Consider the following 26,070-nt stretch of genomic DNA (forward strand, 5'->3'; position numbering starts at 1 on the left):
TTCAGGGGCTAATCCAAATCGGGCGGCGTGACGCTCAGCAGCTTCGACTGTTTTTTCGATGGTTGTCACTTCTCCCAGGAGCTCTTCGATCGTCTCCAGGAGCCGGCGGCCCGCGTTTCTGCAAACCCCGGAAAAGAACACTTCGCGACATCCACAGCCCTCCATACGGCAGTCGAGGTAGACCGAAAATGGTGGGAGGGGCCGAGAAGAAGACGCGAGAGCGAGACGAGACGAGGGAAGACGGGATGAACGAAGAAAGATGAGAAAAGGTGAAGAAATTTCGCTTCACGAGGTCGCCTTGACGGCGGAGGGGTGTCGGCAGAGAAGCCATGAGACTCAAGGGGATAGGGACACGCCTCAGGTGACCGCTGAGCACGCACGGAGGCTTTTCCCGGGGAAAGGCGCCGCAAGGAGGCGGACGCACGCGCGTAGAGCCGCAGGCAAAGGCGAAGAAAAACAAGAACGGGGCACGAGGAAAAGACAGAGATTCGCTGCGAAGACGAAAAGAGAAGGCTAGGAGAGAGAGGCAAACAGAGGAGACGTGAGTGAAAGAGAGAAACTTACGCGTGTCTCTTGGGGTCGGTGCCTCTCTGGAGTTGCCAGTCGCGAAAAGAACGTTCGAGGTCTTTTATGCCTTCAGCGGTCTCGCTGGGAAAACGAGGGGAAAGTGGAAAAGAACAAGGAAGTAAGGAAACAACCGAAGAAAGCAGACGAAAGACGCAAACAGGAACAAAAGGATGAAAGAGAACAAGAAACGAGGACAGGAAAGGGGGCGCACGGAGGGCGAGATGGCACTAGAGAAGGCGGGGCAAAGCTCGAGAACCAGAGGGAAGAGAGAAGCGCGAAGACAGACGAGATCTGGTTTTTTGTTTTCTGCGCAAAACATGCATTTCGCTTACTCGCGCGCCGCGTAGTAGGGATCCGCTCGTGCGGCCAGGGCAGAGGGTGCCGTGCTCGTCATGCTTGATAAAGAACAAGTCCATGAAGAATAAGAAGAAGAAGAAGAAGAAGAAGAAGAAGAAGAAGAAGAAGAAGAAGAAGAAAGGATGGAACACAGAGAGGAGAGATGCAACGAACCCCAGGAACGAGTCAAGAGGGCTCCGGCAGGTCCAGAGGACCAAGTCGCAAGACAAACGCGTGGAGGAAGAACGAAAGGCAAGGACTGAAAAGGAAAGAAGACCAACAATTACCGCAAGGAACAGCCAGTGGAAGAGAAAAAGGCGAGGGCGGAAGCATCAGACACCGGCGGAGCGGGTGAGAAGAGAAACATAGAAAAAGCGCACCTACATGAATCGTGGGGGGGGGCACATGGAGCGGAGACGAATGAAGACCGAGAAAGGCAGAAACGGGAAAGGCGTGTGTTTGTCTTTTATACTAAGCAAAGACCGTAAGCGGCTGTGTAAGCGTTCACACACAGTCCGGCATGTCGAAATGTAGACACAATTTAAACGAGCGGGTAATCTGTGGATGCACGCGCGATGTGTACGAAACCCAAGAAGCGGCGAGAAAGAGAAGGACGAAGACAAGAGAGACAACGGAACTCGATTTCTTTCGCGAGAGAAAACCTCGGGGCGACACAGACATCGCCAGAAGACACCGAGCCTCTCCACGCTTCCACACCCGATACCGTTGCGTCAACAACAGAGGAGTTACAGAGAGAAGGAGAAATGGAAAACGGGTTGAGAATCCAGTTGTTTCTTCCTTCTCCTTTTCTCGTGCCGGCTCGCACTGGAACAGCGCGCAAGGCCCCGTTGCCGGCGAGCGCAGAAGCCTGCCCAGTCCTGAGTTGCTGGAGTGGACGTAAAAACGGGGCGGGAAAATTAGCTGACTTCTCCGAGCGTAGTCTTCTTTTCCGATACCGGCAGCCTTTCTGCGTATGCTACCCTTTTCTGTCAAGGCGCGTGGGTGCATGCACACAGCGAAAAAACCCGCCGCGGACAGAAGTTACGAGGCAAGACACTCGCGTGTGCGCGGCGGGCGCAAAGTGCAGGCTTGACGAGGCTTTTTTCTGCCGTGCTGTTTCTCTCTCCCTCCTCTGCCCAGTGATGCCGCTTATGTCTGAAGATGCCTGCACGAGAATTTTCCTGTGCCTCGATTTCCACGCTTTTCTCCGAATGTGTGGGCGGTTCGTTGGACCTGTCGAACGGGCTGCCCTCGGCCTTTCTCCTGACATCTCGAGCGCGCTCCCCGCGTGGCGAGTTCTCAAACCCTGCGGCGAAAAACCAAGGCGTTTGAAAGGCGGGAAAGGAGACGTCGCTTGTTCTTCCCCTCCGTTTCCATTTCCCGTTCCTCGCTAGTTCTCTTCTTTTCCGGCCGCTCTCGCCTGCACGTACAAGCCGCCGAGGACGGTGGCACACGCGCGCTCCCCGTTTCGCTTTTGTGCCTCAGTTCCGGCTAGGCGCGCGGGGAGGGGGGGGCGTTTCAAGACACTTGTCTTGGCCATTTTTTCCTCGACGCGAAGGACGGTCGTGTCCGCAATGCAACTGGGTCTTCAGGGTATATAAAGGCGCTAATTTGCCCGCAATGTCGATTCAGCAATTTCAACCGACAGCCTCGATATGCCAGCTAGCTTGGTTTCCCGGCTCACACGGATAGTTTGTCCAAGTTCCACGTGTTTCCCTCGTTTGTCGCGTTTGTCTGTTCTTCTCCTCGGTTGGTTGGAACCGAGGTTTGGCATGTTGGGCGTTTCTGCTCCCTTGCTGTGTTGCCTCGCTTCGTCCTGTCTACGACTGCCCCAAGTGATTCGTCGCCTAACGGTTCTCTCGACTCTTCCTGCTTGTCTTGGAGTCTTTCGTACCTCTCGTCTCGCTGTTTCCAGTCCTTCCTCGCGAGTTGTATGCCTCCTCTCGGACCGTCCCCAGTCCGGGAAACCCCGGCTGTGGATCCTTGGGCCGTGGGGTGTATCTACAGCGAAGCATGGGGCGCACCCACGAAGACGGCGGGGCGTGTCGGCAGCGGCCGTGTCCCCGCCAAATGCTGTCTTTTGTCTTCTCGCCGTGCCTGCTTTCGTCGGCTTTCTTTGTCTGCCTCGTCTCTCTGCTTACTCTCCCCTTTCTCTGTAGACAAGAAGTCCCTCCCCCCTTTCCCGTCAGCCTTGCTTCCGTAGATGCAAATGCCAGCTTAGATGTAGCTCTCAAAGAAGACCGTGGGGATGCCGCTTCGCTCCCTCCTTCCAACCTGTCTCCGAAGAGACAGGTGCCTGCAGAGCCTCGCAGGGCGCTGAAAGACAGAGATTGCCAGTACCCGAGTGAGGTCGACTCTGCGCCGTGTGTCGATGCATCCTCTGTCCCTGCTTGGTCTCCTTCGTCTTCCGGGTCTTTGTCGACGGGACTGTCGCGCTTCTTCTCCCCGTATGCCTCTTCGCTCTCTGCCTACTCGCCCTACCTTCCCGTTCGACTCGCGCCTCGTCCTCCCGCATCGGAGGTTTTGGACGCGCTTGTAGCCTCAGCCTGCCTTCTTTCGCGTCTTCGCGAGGCCCACAAGGCGAAAGGCGAGGCCGAAAAAGGCTTCTCAGTTCCGCACTTCTCGACTGCCTCTTCAGGAAAAGAGACGCACGCAAGTGGAGAGCCGCAGAGAGACGGCGCGTACTTTGCCTGCCTTGCCGTTGTCGTGATGGACGGTGACAGTTTTAGGTGTGTCCCTATCCCCAATGCGGCGGCTCTGAAAGAGAATGTGGGAAAGCAGTATGCTCTGGCTGAAACAGCAAGCGCCTACTCTCTCTTCTCCCCGCCTCTACGTTCTTTCGCTCTCTCTACGCTCTCTCTACTTCCGACGAGCCTTTTTGCTGCTGCGGACGAAGCGGCGACAAGTGAGGACGTTGCGCTCTTTCCCCCGTACGAACAGAGCCCGTGGCCGGGGAAATGTAAGCGCCTCTCTCAGTGCACACTCCTCGTGCGGATAGCTGCCATTGACGCGCCAGAAACAGCAAAGCGACGACCAGAAGTGAAGACGCAGAGGTCTGCAGCTAAGCAGAAGGCCGGGAAACAGGCTAGACGCCTGCAAGAACATGACGAAATCGCGGACGAAAGCACGCAACGCACGCCCAACCGAATAGACATCGATGAAGGCGGGCAGCCGTTCAGTGTCGCCGCTGCTTCCCGCTTAGCTTCAGAGATTCTCGGACGGGTGGTGCTCGTCAAACAGCTCGGAAAAGACCGGTACGGCAGAACTCTCGCTCGCGTTTTCCGCGTCACGCACGACGCGTCTTTCGCCACCGCAGTCCGTGACGCGATGAAGAAAATCAAAATGGCTCTCATGACTGGGGAAAGACCGACAACGGAAAAGGCACGCGAGGAACAGGTGGACGCGGAAGAACCGGAGGGATACGAACCGGGGACGGGGACGAGACAACTCTCAGTGAAACGTACAGGAGGCCAGCGAACTGAACGGAAGGGGATTCCGTCAGCAGGCCTGGCTGCTTTAGCCGGGGGGTTTGTTGTGGGTTTGTTAAAAACAGAGGCGGAGAAACTGGGACACCACATCAAGCTAGAATCCGCCAAGGCTGGAGCTGCGGCCAAAGAACTGGCGACGAAGATTTTTATCGAAGAGGTTCTCGAGAAAAAAACGAAGGAGGCAGCGGACGTTTTGCTCAGGGAAGGGCTCGCTGTGGTGTACACGCAGGGAGGGGCAAAGTTTGATGGACGAAAGAATGAACTTCTCGTGATTGAGCAAGAGGCAAAAAGAAACAAGCTGGGCTTCTGGGGTATTCCAGAGAGTGCCCGAGAAACACCCGCAGAATACAAGAAAAGAAAACGAAGCGAATGAACACACACAAAAACCCCGTGGTAGTACGACACAACCTGTCAGCAAGTTCAAGTTGTGCACGTAAAACAAATTGAAGTTTTCCGGGAACTCCGTGAACTAGCTGACTTTCCAAAAAAGTCCAGCTGGGTTGCCTCTTGAGTCCAGCTTCTGTATGGCAAGCCGATTCATTTCGTCCCTTGAGCAAGAAAATTGATGGGATGCTAGGGGAGTTCTCTTGAGTATATAAGCCAGTGAGGCACGTATACAGCAAGTCGCGTGGTCATTTTCAAAGTTGTTGTGTGCTGGCTGAGCAAAAACTTTTCTCTTTCTCTGTCAGCCACTTTCTTGACGGCTCTCACTCTCCTCTCGTCGCGCCTCAACTACGATCCCTGCTTGAGACCAAGGGTACGGCTAAAAAGACCGAACTGCCTTGTAAATGGGAAACTTCCGCTTGAGTGTCATTACGATAGCATGCATTCGGGTTTACATGAAGGTAGTGGGAGCTCTTACAAGCAACGTTAATAGAGGGGGAAAGCGTGTTTTTCAAACATTTCGGCTGTGGTGTGAAGAAACCTAACCCTCGAGATTCACGGGAGCGAGGTCGTTGCCCCGCAGGTATTTAGTCGAATCCTTTGTTTCTAGCATCACGCGACACTTTGGAGGCTGCCTCAAGCAGGCTAGTCACCAATGCGTACAACCACGAAGGAAGCTTAGGACCTCACAGCGCGATTTCGTTCGGAGGGCTGTGCCGTGTGTTACTCTCGTGGAAGGAAACGTCCTTGATGGCACCGCTCTAGGAACCTCAGACACGATGACTGGCTGACGGTATCCAGTAGCATCTAACGTACGATGAGCAACCAAGAGCACGAGAGGGCAAGATCCAGCTTTTTCGCAGTCGATGCGTATGCTTGTGCACGCGTTTCCGGTATCGAGTGCCAAGCCTTTGTTAGGCAGCGCATTCCCGGCACTCTTCAAAAAGTCTATCGCATTGAGTCCTCTTACACCACCGTCCCCAGCACAAAGGCTGAAGATAGTAATGTTTACCAACGCCAGTACACCGGCTTACCAAATTACGCTTGCCTTTTATTATCCTTCGGCCAACTCCATCGCCGTACCTGGTACGTTTTCTTCGATCGGCAAGAGGTAACACAGTTCAGTTCGCTGGGACCCAGAACGAGATGCACGACGTCGGGCCAGTTCGACACTTTGATGCGGCGATGCCCACCGAAAGTACGAACGGCCAAGTATTGGTCGCTGAGCAAATAATGGCAATATGGCTGAGAAGACTCGGTGCACCGTCCTCTCTTGAAATCATTCGTACTAATTCGTGTCAACAGCTCGCTTCGAAACAAAACTTCAGCAATTCACACGTTGTCATTTGCTTTTTCACGAATTACGCATGCAACAAGTGGTCCATCAAAAGTGAAGGCAAAGATTCTAAAGCAAAAAGCAGAGACTGTCTTTTTACATGACAGAACTCTTCCCAAGGTGCGAGCGGTGCCCATGTTCGTCCAGTCCTGAGCGAAACACCCGTACCAACACTCTCCTGCCCGAGCGTCCATAGTCGGCCCTACCCCACCATACCGTATGCTGTTCCTGTGCCCATACCATTGCTGGGATGGACCTCAAGAGAACATCTATGGAGTCACGAAATCTTGCGGACAATCCCCTCCGTACGTGACACAGTTCTTGATGTACATCAAGTCATGATAGAGCTGGCTGTCTTGCCACTGAGTCGTTGTCCTTAGCTCAGTGCATGCACGGACTCTCATGCAGCACTCAGCAGTCCTGGTAGGAGATAGCTGTAACAGCAGCCAAACTGGCGAATGCGTTTGGACCGTCCGTTATTGGAGTTGCTCTGATCATGCCAATATCAAGCTGCGACTGTCCATGCCACAGCAGACTGCCATCAAACACGGTATCAGGTGAAACAACTGGCTGACCCCTATGCACGCGCCGGTAAGGGGACGCGCCTGAGGAAGACCACGGCCGCAGCCTCTGGTTTCACGTAAACCTGGGGACCTACGATTCAGTTTCCATGAGCAGCTTTTTTCCACACCCAGTCCATCGGCTAGAAATGACAATGGTGCACACAGTTCTCCATGCCGCGGAAAACGTGGAATCGCAGTGGTTCCCCATCCAGAGAACGGATTCAGCTTGTCGGCTCATGGGGTGGAGGAGAGGAGTCGTCTGGATTTTGCAAACGCGACGTGGCCACGGCAGCGTCCGTGGCATCGCCACACGGCACCGTAGAAACCGAAGAGGTAGAACTGGAGCGCCTGCTCTACGATTCGGACGCGTCTGTAGATTGTAAATGCGTGGAAGACGTTGGTAACTTTGCTTCCTTGTAGCTGTACCGAAGGTCAATGGCCCCGTATGTCCCATCCACTCCGCTCTGATGCAGAACACGGAGGCGAGATATGAAGTCTTTGGCGATTCGCAGTGCGCTGAAGTTCCCCGGCTTCGGAACCAGGCCCAGCCTCGCGCGCAAGCGAGTCCAAAATTTTGTGAGACGCGGGCTGTGCGACACAGAGGAAAGCAAAAACGAGAACCACGACTGAGGCAGGCCCTGCCTCGCCACCCATCCCATCATCCGTGTCACCACGAACGGCACTGCAGAGTGAAGAACCAGACAAAGACAAGGGGATGAGGCCAAAACCTGGATTTCGAACAGCGACGACAGGCCCAAGCCCACGCATCTGAACACGTTCGAGACCCGAAGGCGGCAGTGGCATGGCGAAAGTAACCCATCACCTGTCGCTTTACACAGTCACAAAGACACACTGCGAAGCCACGTTGTGTTACAGCGACCGGAGCAACGTGTGTCTTCGTTCCCGAATGGGGACTGTGCTGCGCGCGTATCCCGAAAGCTGACCTGGCTACGTCTGGGCAGGAACATCCACCTCAGCTCACGTTTTTGCGACGAGAAGTGTCTTGAATGCCGCCGTCAAATCTACGGTGAGTTGTTTTGTTCTCTCCGTTGACAAATCCAAGCAGTCAAAGTGGTCTGCGATACCACACATAAGTTCCAACGGAACAGGCACCATGATGTACAGGCAGAATCGTTCGCGATATGACAACTCCTCTTTTTGCAAGCGAGGCTTTTCGGTCTTCCGGAAACAGCTGTATGTGGCGCCGAGTGTACTCGCTTAAACTATAGATGAAATGCGAGTGCGCCAACCAAGGCCTACAGCTGCAGATAATCAGCATCCCTGGAACTTCTCAAAGATGCAAATACGTATCGCTAAGTGGGTTGACGCCGACAACAGGAGTACGGTACCCTAAATTCTTCGACTATCCAGCGTGTCGTGTTCGGTTTCTCCAGTCTCACCTTCTTTCCAGTATCCCCATCGGAGCGCTCTAACAATCTTTTCCGTATTCGCTTCCAGCACATCGCTCACAGCCTTCCGGCCTTCTTTAAGGAAGGATATGATCTCAGCTTTCGTAAAAAAAAACGGTTCGCCGAGCTTCCGTTCTGTAGTCTGGTCGGTATGGATAATCATTCGTTGGTCTGTGGCCTCCGCTTCCTCGGTCTCGAGTCTTCGAAGTAAGAACTTCTTAAGCTCTTCCTCTGTCCTATCTTGTGCGTTGGATGCAGCACCTCGTTGGCTCTCAAAGTAGCCTTCCCTGTCCGAGTCGAACTCTATCAACTGTGAAGTCGCTGGACCAGAAAGAGATCCACTTGGGTTCGTCGATATCTTCCCTTGAATCCGCTCCAGACTGCCGATTGCGTTGTCGACGGACTTCAGACAGCGAAGGAATGCACGTGTAACTATGTCTTTCATTTGATCGAACGTCTTCCCATACATGAATTTGCCTGACAAACAGTCACAGAATGACACTTGAATAAACCAGAATTTGCACAACTTACATGAGAGGCTCAAGGTTCCATCCCTCTGTTCCACGCTCGTTTCTGCTTTTTTCTGCAGGGACCTACCAGGTTTGCGTGAAAGTTGAACAGACTCGGCTGCCCCTGGAAGAAGACACCACATCCAGATTCTGCAGGCGAATGCGCCAGTGTAGACTGGGAGGCGTTAGCGGCACTGGTGCTCGTGTCGCCTCGTGCTCTGTCTCACCAGTGAATCTGTACCCTTATAGCTTTAACGACACTTTTTGAAGCACACTCAAATCCAACCACACGACATCCACATTATGTGATTACAACTCTCTGTTGTTCACGCACGCGTCACAGAGAGTGCGCCTGAGCAAATCGGTTGACACAAACAGAAGCAGCGTCTGTCGGTGTCTTCGCATCCTCGGATCACATCTTGCCAACCTCGTACCCGCAGAGATTATTGAACAGAAGCATACAGAGGATCAAACATATACAACCGACGCAATCAGTTCGTTGTGTTTGCCACATATTTCCTCTGCTGTCCATGACCGTACTCGCAGCGTTCAAGCTACTGGCTCGCATCGGTGTGATTGAAGTAGTACCACTCCGTCGTTGACGGGGCAGATCGAGGACACTTCTCCTACGCTCGGTGGTGTCTGTTGTAGTAACACGCACGAGACCACACTCGGCTGTTTGTCAACACAGGTATAGCATCCTTAGAACAGCTGAAGGCCAAGGAGCTCTTTCAGAAAATAGCCCAAGAAGAGTATGATGGATCTAGGGGACGCTCGTGAGTCGTTGCTCACCAATCTACATATCAGACAGTGGATCCAATACACCGGCAATGGTAGACAGTACAAAGAAGCCCCCAGGTCAGCGACGTCCCACGCACATACCATAGATTATCTGGGCAAGGTTTTCGGAAAAACGTTGAGCGACGAGATCCAGAATAACATCGCGCGCCTGCTTTTTCTCCGAAGCTTCAGCTGTTGCTGTTATACTGCCGTCGACCGCCTCCCCGCCAGTACTGTGGGTTGTAAGCGCCGTTGCCTGCAGTTCTGCTGTGTCGTTCATCTGTTCCCGTAAATGGACGCTGAGTACGCGGTCTTTTATGTACTCGACAAGTCGCCAGGGCTCGTCTGAGGACAGCACGAACCACAGGAAGCCTACTGGTTGATGGAGTCTGGATACATCCCCAGACGCCCACCATCAGGCGGCTACCCAGCTTGCTGCAGCCACACTGGGAGTGAACCACATTGGTCCAAGTGGATCAACGGAGCGACTCCAGCACCTGTAATCGGTTGGCACGATTTCCTTTTTCTTTCTCTAGGTTTCATCACCCTCGTTTTTACACAACAGTTGTCACCTGACATCTCGGAATCGTTTGCCTTGCTCTGCATCAGGCAGCCTTATGGTAGTTTTCCCCGGTGCACACAATGTCACTGAGTGCAGCTGCACAGTAATAGTCATCTCCGTAGCCGGTCGTTCCCAGCATTCTCACAGCGTAAGGCGGTTTGAACGATCCCCAGGATCGTCAAGAACTGGCTCGTTGACTCTTTGGTGACGGCGACATTCGACAGGGATAACGGCAATACCTCGTTGACGTACTGCAACACGATGTGCTTGAATGCTGGTACACGCCATTCACACAAAAACGCTATGTCATGGCAACTGCATATCATACGCATCTCACCAGCACCGTATCACGCGCTACCGGATCCACCGGCCCCCCGGCAGCTCCAGTTGCAGTCGTTGACCTACTCAGTGTGCAGTTTCGTTGCCATCATACTCAAGAGAGGAGCAAAACAAGCTAAACGAGTTCGCCAAGCAGTGCGAGAAAAACTGTCTCATGTCTCTGCGCATCGGTTGCAGTGCCGCATTTTTTGTGTCTCTGAAGGACAGCAATCCCTTCCAGGACGGGTATTATGAATGACCGCCGACATCGCCGAGAGCCTCAGTCGACTAAGCGTATGTTACAACAACCAAGCCCCCATGGACGTGGATATAATGACCGGCGTACCTTCCGACCTAACTGTCTGGGTTAGGCGTGTCAGCTGGGGGAGGTTCGACACGAAAATGCTAATTTTCTGAAGCTCCTCGAAGTCGAACTCTGCCGACGCTTCCGTGTCGCTGACAAAGGATTCTGTACTTGAAGAACTTCGTTCACCATGCAACTGATATGGTTCTTCATATCCCGGTGAATAGGTACCACGCCTGCCCTGACTCCTGTGTTCTCGGCTGGGCCGATCTGACTCAGGTGGTCCAGCGGTCTCGGCTGGTGAACTGCTATCTAGTCGGCGTCGACCAGTTGCTTCCGAGGTCCCACCGTTGTCTATGAATTGGTGCTGGCTCGCGTGGTGCTTCTCAGTAGCTCGCCTTCGCATTGCTGCGATAATCCCTGGGGCGAGCTGCCGGCTCTCACGATGTATGCTGGCAAACGCCGCCACCAGAGAAGGGTGTTCGTTGACCAGGATGTCCAGACCTGTTTTGAGCGCTTCAGGCAATTGATCGTCGGTCACGCCTCCGTTGACAAATTCGTCAATCAGTCGAGATAGCGCTACAAAGCCTGAAGCATAAAGAGTTAACACGCCAAGTGCGGCAAACGGAAGTGCACTTTTTATTAGCGTAGATACACTTCATTTCTGAAGGATGGAAATTATCACTAACAAAAGTGAGATCACACAAGGCCCTCCGCAGAACGGGAAACATCAGACGGATTAATTGAACAGCCCCGTTGACGTCCTTGTGCTGACTGGTAAAAGATCGAAACGTCTATTCAGTTGGGGTTCTTGTCCACGCAACTGTCTCGAGCCGGCAAAATACCCCAGTCGATCGCTGACGTCTTTCTTCGCTCGAAAACTGACAGAGAGTGGCAGGAAAGCCATAGATGGCACGACTGCCTACTTCTTCCATGGAATCGCAAGCAGCAGCCACTAAGTGATGACGCACGTCGAAATGGGGGAAGCCTTCTTGCACACTCTCTGGAATGAGGCGGAGACAGGGACTGTGCCAGTCTTACCGGGGGAGTTGATAGGGGCACAAACCGTGTCAGGAATGCCGAATATGGTTCTGCGAACCTCTCCCTTGACTGCCTTCGTCACCTGCTGGCGTAGAATGGATCGCGCTGCCACTTCCGCGCACAATGGGTCAGTTGCCGCTTGTTCACTTCCCGTGTCGGAAGATCTCTCTGTCTCGGATGGCTGATTGTCGTCCGGATCGGGAGTGGCTGGTGGCGCTGGAGTGGTCGTGCTGGTCAAGAATCGTAACTTGACGTATCTCATAGCGGTGTTGATCTCAATGGTCGGTACCTGCATCGGGCAGTGAGTTCGTTTTACTGCTCGGGTGGTGTGACGCTCTCCATATCTCGGACTGATATTTCGTAAGATTCCTATCACACCCGAGGAGATATCGAGATGCATGTCCGCCAACAGTGCTCGGCCGGGCGTGCCTTGCCGGATGGGGTGCTTCAGCACGCTCATGGGAAAAAACGTGAAAAACTTTTGCAGAAGCTCCTTCAGACCCCGCGTGTCGCCGTAAAGAAAGGACGGGAGATTATTAACTCGAACTGTTGTTCGGTCTAAAGCGTAGTTGTGGTCGCCATCCAACGTGACTGCAAAAGAGACAAGAGGTGGGCACGACCGCAATGCCTTCCAACGCACCATTTACACGACCGTCATTGCGAGTCAGCTAATGAGCATTCCAGCTCAAGTTCTGCCGCGTCGCAGCAGCAGTGGACCGCCCACAACTCGTGGAAATGCGTACACTCAGCAGCTTAAACACGCCTGGCGACTTCCCTCCCAAAGGGCTTAAGGGGCAAGAAGTCAACTAAGAAAGACACGCCTGGGGCAATCGGCTCCGCTTACATAAAAGTTCCCGGTCGATGACTTCGTAGGCACAGCGTATGACTGTGTTCGCGAGCCAGGCCAGCTGGCAGGGCTTGATGCGTGAGCGCTGGTATGACGCAATATATGCCAAGATGCGACGCTGGAGAAGATATTGATTGGTCAAAACTCTGGCTGGAAAACACCCAAGGCGCACAGTCAAACGCATAGTTCCCAGGGCCTGCAAAAAGTCTTTCTGTACCAAAAAACTGTGACCTGTTTTTTCCGTCCCGTTTCCTGTCTTTGTCTTCATAATACACCTTGGACTTTGGTAGGTGCCTCTCGATAAATAGCTTCCCGTGACAGTACAGGCGGCAAGTTCCAAAATGCATCCCCTCTAAGGACTCCCCTAGCGTCCGAGTCAGGTACAGCCAATGGGTCGTTACCCTCATCACTTTCAACAAGACGTGATTTCTCTGTTCCAAAACGTCGTCTGGTTCGCTCTCATGAGAAACGGTCCCTAATACTGTTAAGTATCTGCATTCAGATCACTGTGGGCGGGGATGAACTAGCGATGGTGGGCGACCGAGGAAAACGATGGTTCGCACAAGGTCATTGCATAACTGCAAAAGTAACCCAAGGACTTACGGTCACTTGAGACAAGGAAAGAAAGAGTTTTCGGAAGGGACTTCCTTTCGGAAGAGCTGAAGCGGGTCCAGTCTGTGGTGGCGCAGACTGAGCCAGCTACTTGAAACCTCCTCATCTCTTTTTCAATCATCCTTGCCAGCTCTCGTCTCCCATCTGTAACGCACAGGAAAACCTCAGCACAGTCCGAACTCCGTTGATCTGACTAATTTGTTTGTGTCGCTTGCTGGTAAATTGCGGATGGAGGTGAGTTCCGCCGAAAGGCATTCACATTTACTACACGAAAACTATCAAAAGCCGCTGCGGTGCAGTTGATTACGTGGCTGTTGCCGGTGCGTGGACTCGACTACGAACATACAAGACCGAGTTCTTTGTGCTGCCGCTGGAAGCGCTGGACACACCTGGCCCTATCGTGGGGAACGTAGCTTCACCTCAGTCTTGTCTTTCCTCCCCAAAGCCTAATGCGCCCTCAATGACTTGCGCCACTCGTCACGATTGAATTGCGAGTCGCCGCAAACTGATTATTCATATGACGTACAGAGAATAGCGCAGCGCTGGAGATTATTGATAATGAGGCCGTGCAAGGAGTCGGATGTTCTGGTCATGTCCCATCTACTGAGCTCCGAAAAGAGGTTGACAAGCTGGCCACGGGCCTCTTGCGGTACTCTTGATACCAGCTCCTTTAGTCGCGTCACCCTCTCGTAGGCTAGATATTGCTGCATAGGATTACTTCCCTCCAATAAGCCCACGCGATGCGCCGCTTGAGGCAACTTGTACCGTTCGAGGTACGCCATTAGCTGCGCAACAACGAGACAGGTCACACTTTTTCTCATTTGGCAACTAATGCGTATGGTAAGCCTGCTTCAACCGTATAGCGGCCAAGAGGAGTGCTCATCCTCAAGCCTGAGCAATTGTTTTCCTGACGAGGAGTCGACGCTTCCCTTAGCGCTACTGTCGATAAAGTTGCGGCTGGGTCGTCGACGTGGGGTTAGCAACTTACAAAAATAAGCTCCGTAGTCTGATGTTGAGGTAGGTGAAGTTCAAGAGCGGGCCCATTACTGCAACAGCATGAACACACACAATCGGGGTCCAAAATAATTGAATCGAATGAGTCGGCGTGCCGGGCGCCGTTTCTGAGAGAGGCCACCAAGTGGTGCATCCCTCATTGTTAAGCTCGTGCGCATGCCCGTTTTCACACCGAGCACAGCGTACACGCGAAACTTCCTTCGTGAGGCGAGGGAGCTATCGAGTCGAGGCGAAAGGCCGCCAGCACACGCCCCTCCTACACCCACGTAACCATGGTTACAAACTCGATGAATCTGTCAGCAGATGAATAGGAAGACACACGCTCAGTGATACGTTTCAAGAAAAACCACTCCAAACAGATATCACCTACGGATAAGCATGAATGGTATGGCGTGCATACAACGTACTCTGCATCGCCAACGAGCGCTCTTGTGCCGAGGAGGAAGTTATGATAATCCTTTTGGGACATCATGAACTCTGTTGCCGCTCTCTCGTGAATCGAAGATGTCTTCAGGGCCGCGTCTGTGAGGTATAATTTCCAAGCGGGCTTGGACAGCTTCCACAAAAATACACAGAAAAATATCGGCCCCCCTGTGCCGCCTACAAGTGACAAACCACCTTGAACAAGCATACTGATCTTTGAAGAGTTCTCGATGATGAAGGCCACCAGATCCCTAATTGCTTCTGTATATTCGATATAATAGCGGGCTGTCATCATCCACCACTGCATGAAGTAGAATAGTCTCTCCCCGTAACCGGATACCTTGCCAAACAGCTTGAACATGCGGAGTTGCCTCACTGATTTCCGTAAGGCGTGGTCCTGTAAAGAAAGTCAGCATGCAGCATTGCTCCGCATTTAGTGGCTAACCGGATCGCTCACGCGCTTCCATGTGTCTGGTAACTACGCAAGAGTGAGGCGGCTATCCCCGGGAGAAGAAAACTTATTCTAAAATTGAAGCACGCAAACCTAACGCATGAGCAATGAATCTCATGATAGGCGACTCTTTCCCAACTTGCATCTCGTGGATGGCCTTACTCGAATACGGACACGCTTTTCTTGGAACAGTGATCGACCTGGTTCGGATCTATACCCGAAAAAAAAAGCCTTACCAGGACCCAAAGCCATGCAGACCCAAACATCTCCAAGACATTCTTCACTCCCAGACTGGCGTACTCGAGCAGCAGGCGCAGAGAGGCAAAAAGAATCCGGTTCAATCCTTTCCATCTCCCACTCCTCCAGGCCTCCTTGATGTCACTCTTGAGTTTGTCGCGAAGCTCTTTCTCACTGTTGGATTTCAGGTTCTGGTACATTGTTGCCCTGACGGCCTTCAGGGTTTGCGACTCCGGGGGAGCTTGCAACTCTCCTTCCGGCACACTACTGTCTTTGTCTACATCCTGAGACAGCTTGATTGCTTCCATATCCGCGGCATCTGGGGTTTTCGCTTTCCTCTTTGCATCTGCAGGTTCCCCTCCTGGTACCTGAGAAATATCCGCGGCATCTTGCTCTGCCTTTAGATCAGCCCAAACAAGACCGAACAGCTCAGTCTGCTGAGACTCAGACCGAGACGCAATGGATCGGGTCAATTGCACTCCTCGGATTCTAGTTCCCTCAGAAAAAGCAAACGACAATATATTAGTGATTGCACAAACGACAGCTATGATGCTGAGTGGGTTCGGGGCGACAACCACACTGGAAATGGAAAGCCCTAGAACGACAGTATTGAGTACGAAGAAAAACAACGGTAACATTCTCATGATCTGAGCGACCACCTTTTTTCCAAACATCTTTGTGTGAGCCCAGGCTCGAGACGCCATACGACGTAAAACAGTGTATGTCTTGGACCGTTGCTTCTTTACGTCACTATTCTTCTGGAATCTCAGCCACTTCATGATCTTCGTTTTTGCAACCGCAGCTCCTGTTCGAACGGCACCGAATGCTCGTCCTAGTCTATGAAAAGTACGGCTCAACCACGATCGCTTCTGCGGCCGCGGCTGGAGGTCACGTGGTTTCAGTTTGGTGCAGACCTCTTGCAAGCCCGTTGCCAGCTGCACGTGGTCGGCATTCTGTGAGAGATCTCCCAAATTTGACCGTATCTGTTGAGCCTGTATTGCTGCCACGTCTTTGAGGTGGTACAGGAACTTGTCAAGCATTTTATCCGCTTTAGTGGGATCAAGCAATGTATCCATAGGCGTCTCCTGAGGCATCCTAGGGACGGCATCCTGCTTGTCAACGGATGGACGGTCACTCGCCGGCAAACTGCCTTCGGGAGGAGACGCGGATACACTGGAAGGGCCCGGAAGATTAGGTTTGTCGATGTTTGAACCAAGCGATGTAACGGCCGAAAACAGCGTATCTGCATCGATCGCCCCATCATTCTTTGATGACTGGAAATCAGAAGGCCGTATCTCCGGTGTGGCAGTTTGGGTAAAGCTTGGGCTGCTCGGAGAGGCCACGTCGCCACTGAGCTTTACAACGACCTTGTTTTTATCGAGCCCTGCTCTGGAAGAATCTGTATAGACAGGGGATGTTTTCCCTCTCTTAAAACGTGTTTCTGGTAACGTACCACCATACCTTCGGGGCTGCCGGTAACCAGCGATACGTCCCAAAGCGCCCTCACCCGACAACAGCATTTCCTGGGCAGCAACATTCGGAGCGCTGCCCCTTCGGTGCTTGGCATCGGCTGATTGTACCGGCTGAAAAGTCGGATTCACCGGAAAGAGTTCTGGCCAGTCAGCGCTGTCGAACTCTGCCTCCTGCACCGGAAGGCCTTCTCCATATACCGAGAGGATATCGAGTTTGGGAACCTGTGGGGCTTGTTCCTCGAAGTTGCCTTGATGGTTCACCAACGAGTAAAACTTCAGGAGAGATGACGATGCGCTGAAGCGCCGGAGGCGTCTAGCATGGGCATGATTGACAAGGAAGTGACAGACGGTTAGAATGACGCAGCATGCAGCTACTGCTGAAACTACTACATTCGTCAGACGGGTCTTCACGGACCCGGCTGAAGACTTCCCCATGAGAAGTGGACACCAACAAACTTTCTCTTGTGGACCGGCTTGTGCAACCAGACCGAGAAGCTCTTGGAATGCCAGTCTTGTTGGCTTGCACAGTAGTCATGGCCTCGAGAGCAACTGGCGAGTCCCTTGGCTGTTTAGTTCTCTCAACGAAGCAGCGATACCCCAGCTAGACATCGGATATTCGGCAGGCGTCGCGCGTTCGCAAGCAAAATAAACCCTGGAAAGTCACATAATGGGTCTTAGAGGCAATTAATTGGTCGAGACACCACAGATTCCATATGTATGCGCAGACATCTGCCCGCCGCCCTGGGGTGCGACACGTAAGCAGAGGGCTTGGTGAGTCGCCCAGGTAGGTGTCTTGGTGGATATTTTTTATCCCCGCCTGGAGTGCTCCAGTTCCATTCACGAGCTTCTAGATGAAATAACGTAATCTTAGCCGCATTATCTTTGTAACGAACCCAAAAACACCGTTCAATTCTGCTGTCGATGTCAAGACTAGCGGGTCAAGTTTTGCTGACCTCGCCGGCTGACCGGATCACCGCGGGCGTCGACAGGAAACCAATGGTCTCTCGTGGTGTTTTCGAAAGCGCTTGCCGAAAGCCACACACGCAGTGCATGCTCTGCACAAGAAACGTACCGCGTCAAAACATTAAAACGGTCTGTTTGGGGTCCTCTTTGGTACTGTACATTGTTATTCCGCTCTTGCAATTCGCTTAATCCCAATTACGAGTAAGAAGGGTGCTGAGTCCGATCTCGGAAAATCCATACACAGGACGACACCTCGTTGCAGTTGTTCAGCGTCCGAAGGTGGAACGCCCTTTTCAGGATAAGGCAAGACCCCCACAGTTTTCTCCTCGTCGCTCGGGCTGCTTCTACTAAACTGGAACACCGTCAGAATCGATCCGGGAATACGCTGTTGTCCGTTGAAGTGTTGAGGCGTTATGTGGCTGACACGATGAGATGCGAGTAGATTGCTCGTCTCTGGCAGACGACAAGACAGCCCCCTGGCTCTACAGGGATGTAGAAATGCGTGCCATGAGACAACAAAGGACGAGGGCCTTGCAGGGGAGCTGGGAAGCATTGTGACAAAAAGGCAACAATTCTGTGTGCCACGGAGAGCTGGCAAGATGGGCAGGTGATGCTAGTATAACACCATTTATGCCACTAACAAGCCGTTTTTGGTCATTGCTTTCCTTCGTGAATTCCAGCGAAAATTAGTCCCATCAAAAACTCGCCTAAGGGAAGAAGAGTCCATTTACTGATTGGAAGCAAACCAAAGGAAGCCAGATCGTTTCCGGGGGCACTACCGAGAGTGGCTACGGACCGCTGCCGCTACATTGTGCTGACTTGCTTGTTTTATGATTGCAGGAGTGGAACAAATCTGGACAATATACACGCGGGTGTGGCTGGATGATGTCCTTAACCGCCTGCCCCCTCCAAGAACCCGCAAACCACTAGACTCCTCGGTGTTACGCCTTGCCGAGGTGCCACATCGGCAGCTTTGACTTCCTCGAAAAAGCCTGAGCTGCAGTCCCATGCAGAGCTCTTCAAAGCATCCAAGCCCCTTTCAGTCTTCAAATCGACGTGTGCTCGGAGACATATAGTTGCTGACAATGACTTCGTATCTGAAACCTGCCCATCGAGGACACTAAACAGAACAACCTACGAAATAACTCCATGGCTTACACCACTGAGTCCAGAATGACCTCGCTCCCTGACTTTTGAATGAAACAGTCTCCCGAGCCACGGAGATGGCCAATGGCGCGAAGGCGTAGTAGCAGGCGCCACCCTCCGTCTACGAATCTTGTTTCCGTCATGACAGACAACACGGCACAGAGAACTGCCACCACGAAGAACAGTGGCTTCAGCCTTAAATAGGGAACGGCCAAGCCGCTGCACCTATCCCTGACAACTTGTCAGCGTGACCGGGCTCCAGACCGACTTCACATGGTCTCTTCGCATTTCGAAACGCTTGGACCAAATCGAGGTCAGCGCGATGCGCGAATACGAAGTCTGGGGACAACGAACGAATCGCAAATGCGGACGGCTGCCTGTGCAAAAACAAACGCGATGAGTGCTTGTTCGTGAAGTCGTGTTTCCGGTGTGTCTTCCCCCCAGCGAACTCGCAGGTCCATACCATGCGACGATGTGTGCTACGGTACCTAAATTGTATGTGTTGCATAACGAGGAACTTCGTAGGCAAGCTGCTTTGTAGTTTGAACACCACCGTGATCTTAACCACAGGATCTCTTGCAGGCCAGAGATCTCACACTACGGATAATCATTCCTGTCCGCCAACAGTGGGGCCACAATGGTTTTGAGCGAGACATCTTCGGCCAGCAGAGCCGCCAGGGGGGAGAACCGAGCTGCGGTTTCCATTTTCCCCCTGTAACTTTCCTTCTGCAACCGTTCTACTGTGTCTTTTACTCTATCCATCGAAGCTGAATACCGCACAGTGCATCGGCTACAGTTGTCGGGCGCCACTGAGAGCTCGTAACAGGCAGGGCATACGGCAGCCCAAAAACAAACAGCACGGCACGCCCCCGCCGCTAAGTGGGAGCGAAGTTTGAAGGACTAGCGACGTCCTCTGCATAAAACGCGAGGATCCACCCTTACTGCAGTCACGCCAACGCGAAAGTGTGTGTGTGTGCGATCACAGGAGACAAACGCCCGGAAGAGGGCTAACATGTGTGAAGTCGAGTTGAAACGCATATTTCCCTCCGACATGGCTCCACTACTGAACAGGCAACGCGAGACCATCGAAGCTCGAGAAGACGATCTAAACCCTCTTTACTTATAGACACGAGTTGCTTTCGGAGGACCATGCCCCCGACAATAACAAGACTTGCCAGGTTCCCGATTTTACACATCCAAAGCCAACATGCTTGCGTAAGAGCATAAAAAAACATGAATGATACCCCTTTTGGACGATGCGTTTTCTGTGAACGACAAAAGTGGGAGAAAGCACTCGCTCCTCCCGTTTTCTTCGTCACCCCAGCCCAGAAAAAGACCGATGTGCAGCGTCGCGTCCTAGCAAACATGTTCTACACAGCAGGCATGACAAAATTTGCGAGCGACGTCTCGTGGAAACCGGCATGAGCAAAAAATATTCCCTTATTTCTTGGCCTTCTTCATCGGCTGCGTGGACGGCCCTTTAGTCATGAGCGACTTGTGAATGTGCGGGATGACACCACCACCCGCAATCGTGGCCTTGATCAAAGTATCCAACTCTTCGTCACCTGAGGGTACAAACATGAGGAACGGAACGATATCTATGGCCTGGTATCCAAGAACGAGTACAGAACCAGTCGAGCAGCTACTACACACGAAATCTACGCCAGATTATCCGTCAAGGTCTACCGGAATATGTACACACCGGCACACTTTGCTTTTCCTGGACTTCCCAGTTCAGCAATACCACACACTAGGCCAGGAACGGATGCACCGCGCAAATCACAGCCGAACGGTTAGTTTTCAGGCAAAAACAGCACCACCAGGAGAGTTGCGAGTCCACAGCACATCGCTGCGTTCAAGTTTTCCTCAAATGTGTACATGTCTCGAATAGCTCTACCCTGTAGCGACACACACATCCAGTGGCTCTCGAGTCACCGGTCGAATGCACCAAAAGCCACGCACCTCTGATGGCAAGCTGCAAGTGACGGGGCGTAATTCTTTTCACTTTGAGATCTTTGCTGGCGTTTCCCGCCAACTCAAGAACTTCGGCAGTGAGGTACTCGAGAATGGCCGAAGCATACACCGCCGCTGTGGAACCGACACGACCTGCGTGCACACAAGCGTACACACAAGACAGTCCGTGCCAAACAGCAAAAGTGCTGCAAACAAAATGCCATATGAACACTCACGATCCACGCCTTGATGAACATGGACTGCAGAGCAGGTGTCTGTACTCGTGGCTGCATCACTTGCTGCACATACGCCAACAAACAGTCCTACATACATGCTCATGGTTACACCGTGCTCATGTACGAACACCTGAAGTGTGTGAACCCGCGTTGGTCTGTGTGTACCTCACGGGAGACTGAAAAAACATCTACGCCGACACGGTAGTGCATCCACAGTCGTGGCGATTCCGACGAGGGACACCTTTTGACCCACATCACACGAGAACCGCATTGCTTTGCACGCCAGTGTGTCGCGGAGAAAGCCAACAGGTGCTCTACACGGTCGAGGAAAGGACACACAGACTAGACGCCGTCGAAAACTTCTGGGTCTGCCCACGTCTCGCGTCGTTTTACGGACCTCCCCCCCCGAGTAGCCAAGCCCCGACGAAAAAGACGCACATGCTTCTACACAGAGCGCCGTTGCGGCAGAAAACGAAACTCGAAAGTCCGCCGCGGGTGCTAGAAAGGGGAGAGAGAGGCGGTCAGACACGGCGAGGTCTCGACCTGTCCACGGTGGCTCGGAAGAGAAGTTTCTGTCGCTCGCGCCAGTTTCGTTCCAAAGCTTCCTTTTTTCTCTCTCTCTGTTTTGGTTTCTTACCTTCGGAACTGATGCGGCTTTTCAGCATACGATGGACACGACCAACGGGGAACTGGAGACCCGCTCGGGCAGCCCGAGAGAGAGGCGCCTTCTTGCCTTTGCCGCTTCCACTCTTTCCCTTTCCTCCCTTTCCCATTCCACCAACCTTTCCGCCCACCTTTCCTCCGACCTTGCCGCCCACTTTGCCAGCTCCGTCCATTTTGAGTTCGGTGTGGAAAAAGAGAACACTCAGTCACGTGCCTGAGAAAATAGCTCTCGGAAAAAGACCGCGCAGACTCACGAAGGAGCGTGCAGATTGCAGATATTCTTCCCAGGCTACACACGCCGAAACAGTGCGACGAAATGCAAAACAGCTTCGTCGAGCACGACTCGCTTTTCAAGAACGAACTTTTAAATTGATGCCGTCAAAAAGATATCCAGAGAGCCTCTTGGACGTGGTAGCCTCGTGCGTCGCACTAGTCCTGACACGCCGCATCTGCCGCGCACAGGCGGCGCAGCCACCCTCTCTCTCGTCTTTTCCGAACGATCTGCCCGCGGAACGGAGGAGGTAGTGGTGAAGACCGTGGGTGGTGCGGCTAGGTCCCAACGGCCGAACCAATCTGCGCAGCCTCGCGTCTCGTCGGTGTCCAACGCGCAATGCTGTCCACCGCAGTTTGCGTTTTCCCGGATTTTAAGCTCCGCAAACGCCCCCGAAATTACACCCGCAAACACAGACTGTCTGCCGCGTGTAGACAAAAAGACATTGTCTCTCCACAGACCACACGCAGCTTTGCGGTGGAGATCGGCCGTCTGAACGCTCGGCGCTGGCCCAGATGTTTCAGGAGGCGTGTGTCGTGTGAGGCGTCTTGGGGGGATGCTTGGCTGCGGGATCGAATCACCGCCTCCAATCATTGCTGCAGTTCCTTCAGCCGAGTTTCGCCGCTCTCAATACGGCACAAAGCAGCCGATACACGACCTGAGAGACGCTCTGTAGTCTTGAAAGCGAAACGCACAAATCCAGGACCACAAAGTAGAGCCGAAACATCTAGACACCCCGGGAAGGCGGTACCACCTTGGAGGCATGCTTTTACGAAAAGGAACTGCGAGAACAATGTTTTGGCGAAACCCGAGCAGAGATCTGTTTGTCCCTGCCGAAGTCAACTCGAGCAACATCTCGACTGCGCCCAAAGCTTTCCGTTTGTGGAGCTGGTTCACTGAGTGCTCACGGCCGGAACTGGCGAGGGAAAGTCCGCACGACCGGGGAAGGGAACATCTCCTCTGTGAGCTTTCTTGCCGTTACAGAACACATCATATCCAGAGAAACGCGTTCCGTCGTGCCTCAGCTTATTACTCGACCGTACTTTGAGGCTAGACGGCTTACAACAGGATTGCCTTATACACACATACCAGGTAGCAGCCACACAGGATCCTCTCGCGGCAAGCATCCGAATATAAGCCGGTGCACACCGACGCTGTTGTTTTTACAAGCCGAGGCCGACAGCTTTTTTTCGTTGATGGCGCACGCTGTGTCTGCTTGAATCTTCTGGGTAGAAAGCGAATGTGGGCTTCAACTTGCGCGCGCATGTTCGAGAGGGCGTGCGGTTCTCCGTTCCCTTACTTTTTCTTCGATTTCTCCTCGGCTTCTTTCGAACTTTCCTCACCTTTTTGAGGCCGTGAAGACTCCTCTTTCGTTCGAACACAATGGCGAAGCGCACGAAGAAGGTAGGGACAATATTTCCGTGAAACTTGCGGAAAAGAGAACAACGGGTGTGGGGGAAAGACCGTTTTGAGGGCCTTTGCCGGAAAGGGGACTCGAAGCGAAGTCTTTTTTTTAACAGAGGAATCCCCACCACCTTTTCCAATGAAATCTCGACTTCTGGCTCGTCCCGAGGTTGCCGTTTTCCCGTGTTCCCCCCTTCTTGTCTCTCACCGGGTTCTCGGGGACTCAGCACACATGCTACGTTGTCCGTCACTTCCTCTCTCTCCACGTGCTCCTCGTGTTCTAAAACGACTGGGAGTCTTCCGAGAACGCGTTTGCCTTTTTTTCGGCTTCTTCAGAGACATCCGCGTCTTCAGAAAGAGAAACGCGTCGGGACAGGGGTTCGCATTTCCTCTCGAGCTCGTGCATGTGGATCTGTGTACCTGCACGCGTTCCCCCGTTGTTTTTAGAATTTTTGTGGAGTTTTCCCGTGGTGCCTTCCCGAGAAGGGCGCTACCCGTTCGAAACACTCTCCGCTCAGTCATGTCCACACCGAGATGGACGCGCGGGAGTACGAGGCGGTTTGCATGCGCTTCATCTGTGTTCGGTCTGTTGGCGCCGTGGTCAAAATGCGTACACTGCGGAAGGATGGAGTTCAGCATGCATGGAGTGAAGAGAAAAGCGAGACGCGGTGTGGGTTTTCGGCGTCCTTCCCGTTGTGTCTCTCCCGTATGAGGCACCGAAACAGTTTGCTCCTCAAGATCCCGGGATACGCGGATAAAAGGCATCAAATGCACATATATATATATATACCTTTACTTGGATAAATGGAAGTAGGCGTGGGAGCATGCGCCTTCATGCACAAATTATGCCTTTTAAACCTCTTGCTGTATATGTGTATATATGCATGCGTGTAGCGGCATCTATATCTATATCTGTACTGCTCTGTGCGTTTTATGAAGTTTTTGGTTAGGTTTGTGGTGCCGAACGTGTTTCTCTCGATTCGCACTCTCCAAGAGCGTCCTTTGAGTGCCTGCGTCGCTGCAACGAGCACAGGGCGTTCCAACGGGGTGCAAAACCGAGGCGTGTTTTTCTGCGTCTTTGGCTCTCGAAAACGCCGCATTTCTTCCGAAGGGGAGTGTGGAAAATGCATGCGTTGGCTGGAGCTTCAACAGCTGTGGAAGCCCCCGCCAGTTTGTGAAGGCCTCGGAGAGAAGGCCCAGGCGCGGGCAGAGACGAATCTCGACGCGTTTCCGCGTTCCGTCTCTTCGCCTCCGTGAGATGGATCTGCGACGTCTGTTCTCGGTCTGACAGATGAGTGTTTTGGCTAGGGATGTGTCTGTGCGTTGGAAAGGCGCAAGACAAGGAGCTGTTCAAAACTTGGTGTGTACATCTTTTTTCTGGTGTCTCGAACAGAGTTTGGAGAGATGAGAAGACGCTTCGTCTCCTGTTTTGTCGCGTCGCAGGTCGGAGTCGTCGGTAAATACGGCACTCGCTACGGCGCTTCTCTGAGGAAGCAGGTGAAGAAGATCGAATTGCAGCAGCACGCCAAGTATTCCTGCCCCTTTTGCGGCAAGGTGAGCCTGCGTCTTTTCGACGCTTCCAAGTCGTCTTTTCCATCTTCGCGCTCGCACACCTAAAACACCTGGACAAAAGCACAAACGTGTATCTCGACAGATCAAGCGAGAAAAACTCGGAAGATTTGTGGTTTGTCCGCATATAGACATAGAACTATATATATATATATATGTAATGGATACACACATGCATCTCTGTTTGGTCGATCGGAGCTGTCTCGCGAGCAGTGTGTGTGCACACACACACACACGTCGAGAGATCCACAAGGTGTATAGGAAACCTGGGTTCCCAGTGCCCAGAGCCATGGAGAGACGCGCGCGTATCTCGACATCGATTTGTGAGTTTGTGAGAATTTCTATGCAGATGTCAAAGTGGCGACGCCGTTTTTTTTTTCTGCGACGGCATTTTTCTCTCTCTGTTGCGTCTCTGTTCCTCTCTCTGCAGATGGCGACGAAGCGCCAAGCCGTCGGGATCTGGAAGTGCCGAGGATGCTCGAAAGTGATGACCGGAGGAGCCTGGACTCTTCAGACGGCAGCCGCAGCGACCGTGCGCTCCACAGTCGCTCGCCTGCGCAAGCAAATCGGCGAGACCCAGACGGTGTGAGCGGAACTTTCGCGCGTCTCTTCGAGATTTGTGCCTGCCGACTCTCGACGTTGCAACGCGCGTTTGTGCTGGCGTTTCGCCCTTTCGAGGGAAAGGCGGCAGAACGCGTGACAGCAGAGAACGCGCGCGGGGCGAGGCACTGGGGGCTCTCGAAGGGAGAGCGGAAGAGGAGTGGTCTAACGCCTGCAAAAACTCTTAACCAATCGCATGTTTACCAGTTTCGATGTTTTCATGTCTCTTCTACCTGTCTCCATGTTCTAACTCGTGTCTCGAAAGTCTCTTCCCGGGAACTTCCCAAGACACACCACAGGCGCCGAAACCGACGCCGGCTCTCGGCACAGACAACCAAACCGCTCATCGTTTCATGGTTAGAGAATGATGTCCGGTGATTGGAGACTCGACAATCTCGAGAGTTGCAGGAGCTGAGTAGAGCTGTATGAGGGTAGAGACACATGCAGATATCTGTAGCATGCAGATATATGTTTGGGAACGGCGCGAGAGGAAAAACATCTCGGCTGTGTTTCGGAGCGGGTATCACAAGTCCCCATCCCTCACACACATTCGCACCGATCGCTTCGGGAACCGAGCACGCGGAGTTACGAAAAGAAACCTCAGAAAAGGGG

General features: G+C 52.9%; 4 protein-coding genes across 4 annotated transcripts; 2 read left to right on the forward strand and 2 right to left on the reverse strand.

The window, feature by feature from the left end:
- Window positions 1-2,973: 2,973 nt before the first annotated feature.
- Window positions 2,974-4,764, forward strand: NCLIV_064510 (conserved hypothetical protein; the record flags this gene model as incomplete). The annotated part of the gene is made up of 1 exon (XM_003886002.1): window positions 2,974-4,764. One exon carries the CDS (start codon window positions 2,974-2,976, stop codon window positions 4,762-4,764), a length of 1,791 nt encoding a protein of 596 aa, XP_003886051.1.
- Window positions 4,765-7,106: 2,342 nt separating this feature from the next.
- NCLIV_064520 (conserved hypothetical protein) lies at window positions 7,107-17,088 on the reverse strand (the record flags this gene model as incomplete). The annotated part of the gene is made up of 15 exons (XM_003886003.1): window positions 7,107-7,356; window positions 7,657-7,750; window positions 8,075-8,560; window positions 8,681-8,716; window positions 9,475-9,717; window positions 10,080-10,208; window positions 11,001-11,144; window positions 11,598-12,188; window positions 12,442-12,594; window positions 13,583-13,841; window positions 14,045-14,102; window positions 14,478-14,890; window positions 15,181-15,615; window positions 16,096-16,354; window positions 16,643-17,088. 15 exons carry the CDS (start codon window positions 17,086-17,088, stop codon window positions 7,107-7,109), a joined length of 3,996 nt encoding a protein of 1,331 aa, XP_003886052.1.
- A 3,114-nt stretch (window positions 17,089-20,202) lies between these two features.
- On the reverse strand, window positions 20,203-21,787 carry NCLIV_064530 (Histone H2A, related; the record flags this gene model as incomplete). Its single annotated transcript, XM_003886004.1, has 3 exons — window positions 20,203-20,327; window positions 20,725-20,868; window positions 21,589-21,787. The coding sequence occupies 3 exons, from the start codon at window positions 21,785-21,787 to the stop codon at window positions 20,203-20,205; spliced, it is 468 nt and encodes a 155-aa protein (XP_003886053.1).
- Window positions 21,788-23,268: 1,481 nt separating this feature from the next.
- On the forward strand, window positions 23,269-25,447 carry NCLIV_064540 (Ribosomal protein L37a, related; the record flags this gene model as incomplete). Its single annotated transcript, XM_003886005.1, has 3 exons — window positions 23,269-23,289; window positions 24,733-24,843; window positions 25,289-25,447. 3 exons carry the CDS (start codon window positions 23,269-23,271, stop codon window positions 25,445-25,447), a joined length of 291 nt encoding a protein of 96 aa, XP_003886054.1.
- Window positions 25,448-26,070: the final 623 nt, after the last annotated feature.

This window comes from Neospora caninum, chromosome XII (genome assembly GCF_000208865.1).
Source record: "Neospora caninum Liverpool complete genome, chromosome XII".
NCBI lineage: Eukaryota > Apicomplexa > Conoidasida > Eucoccidiorida > Sarcocystidae > Neospora > Neospora caninum.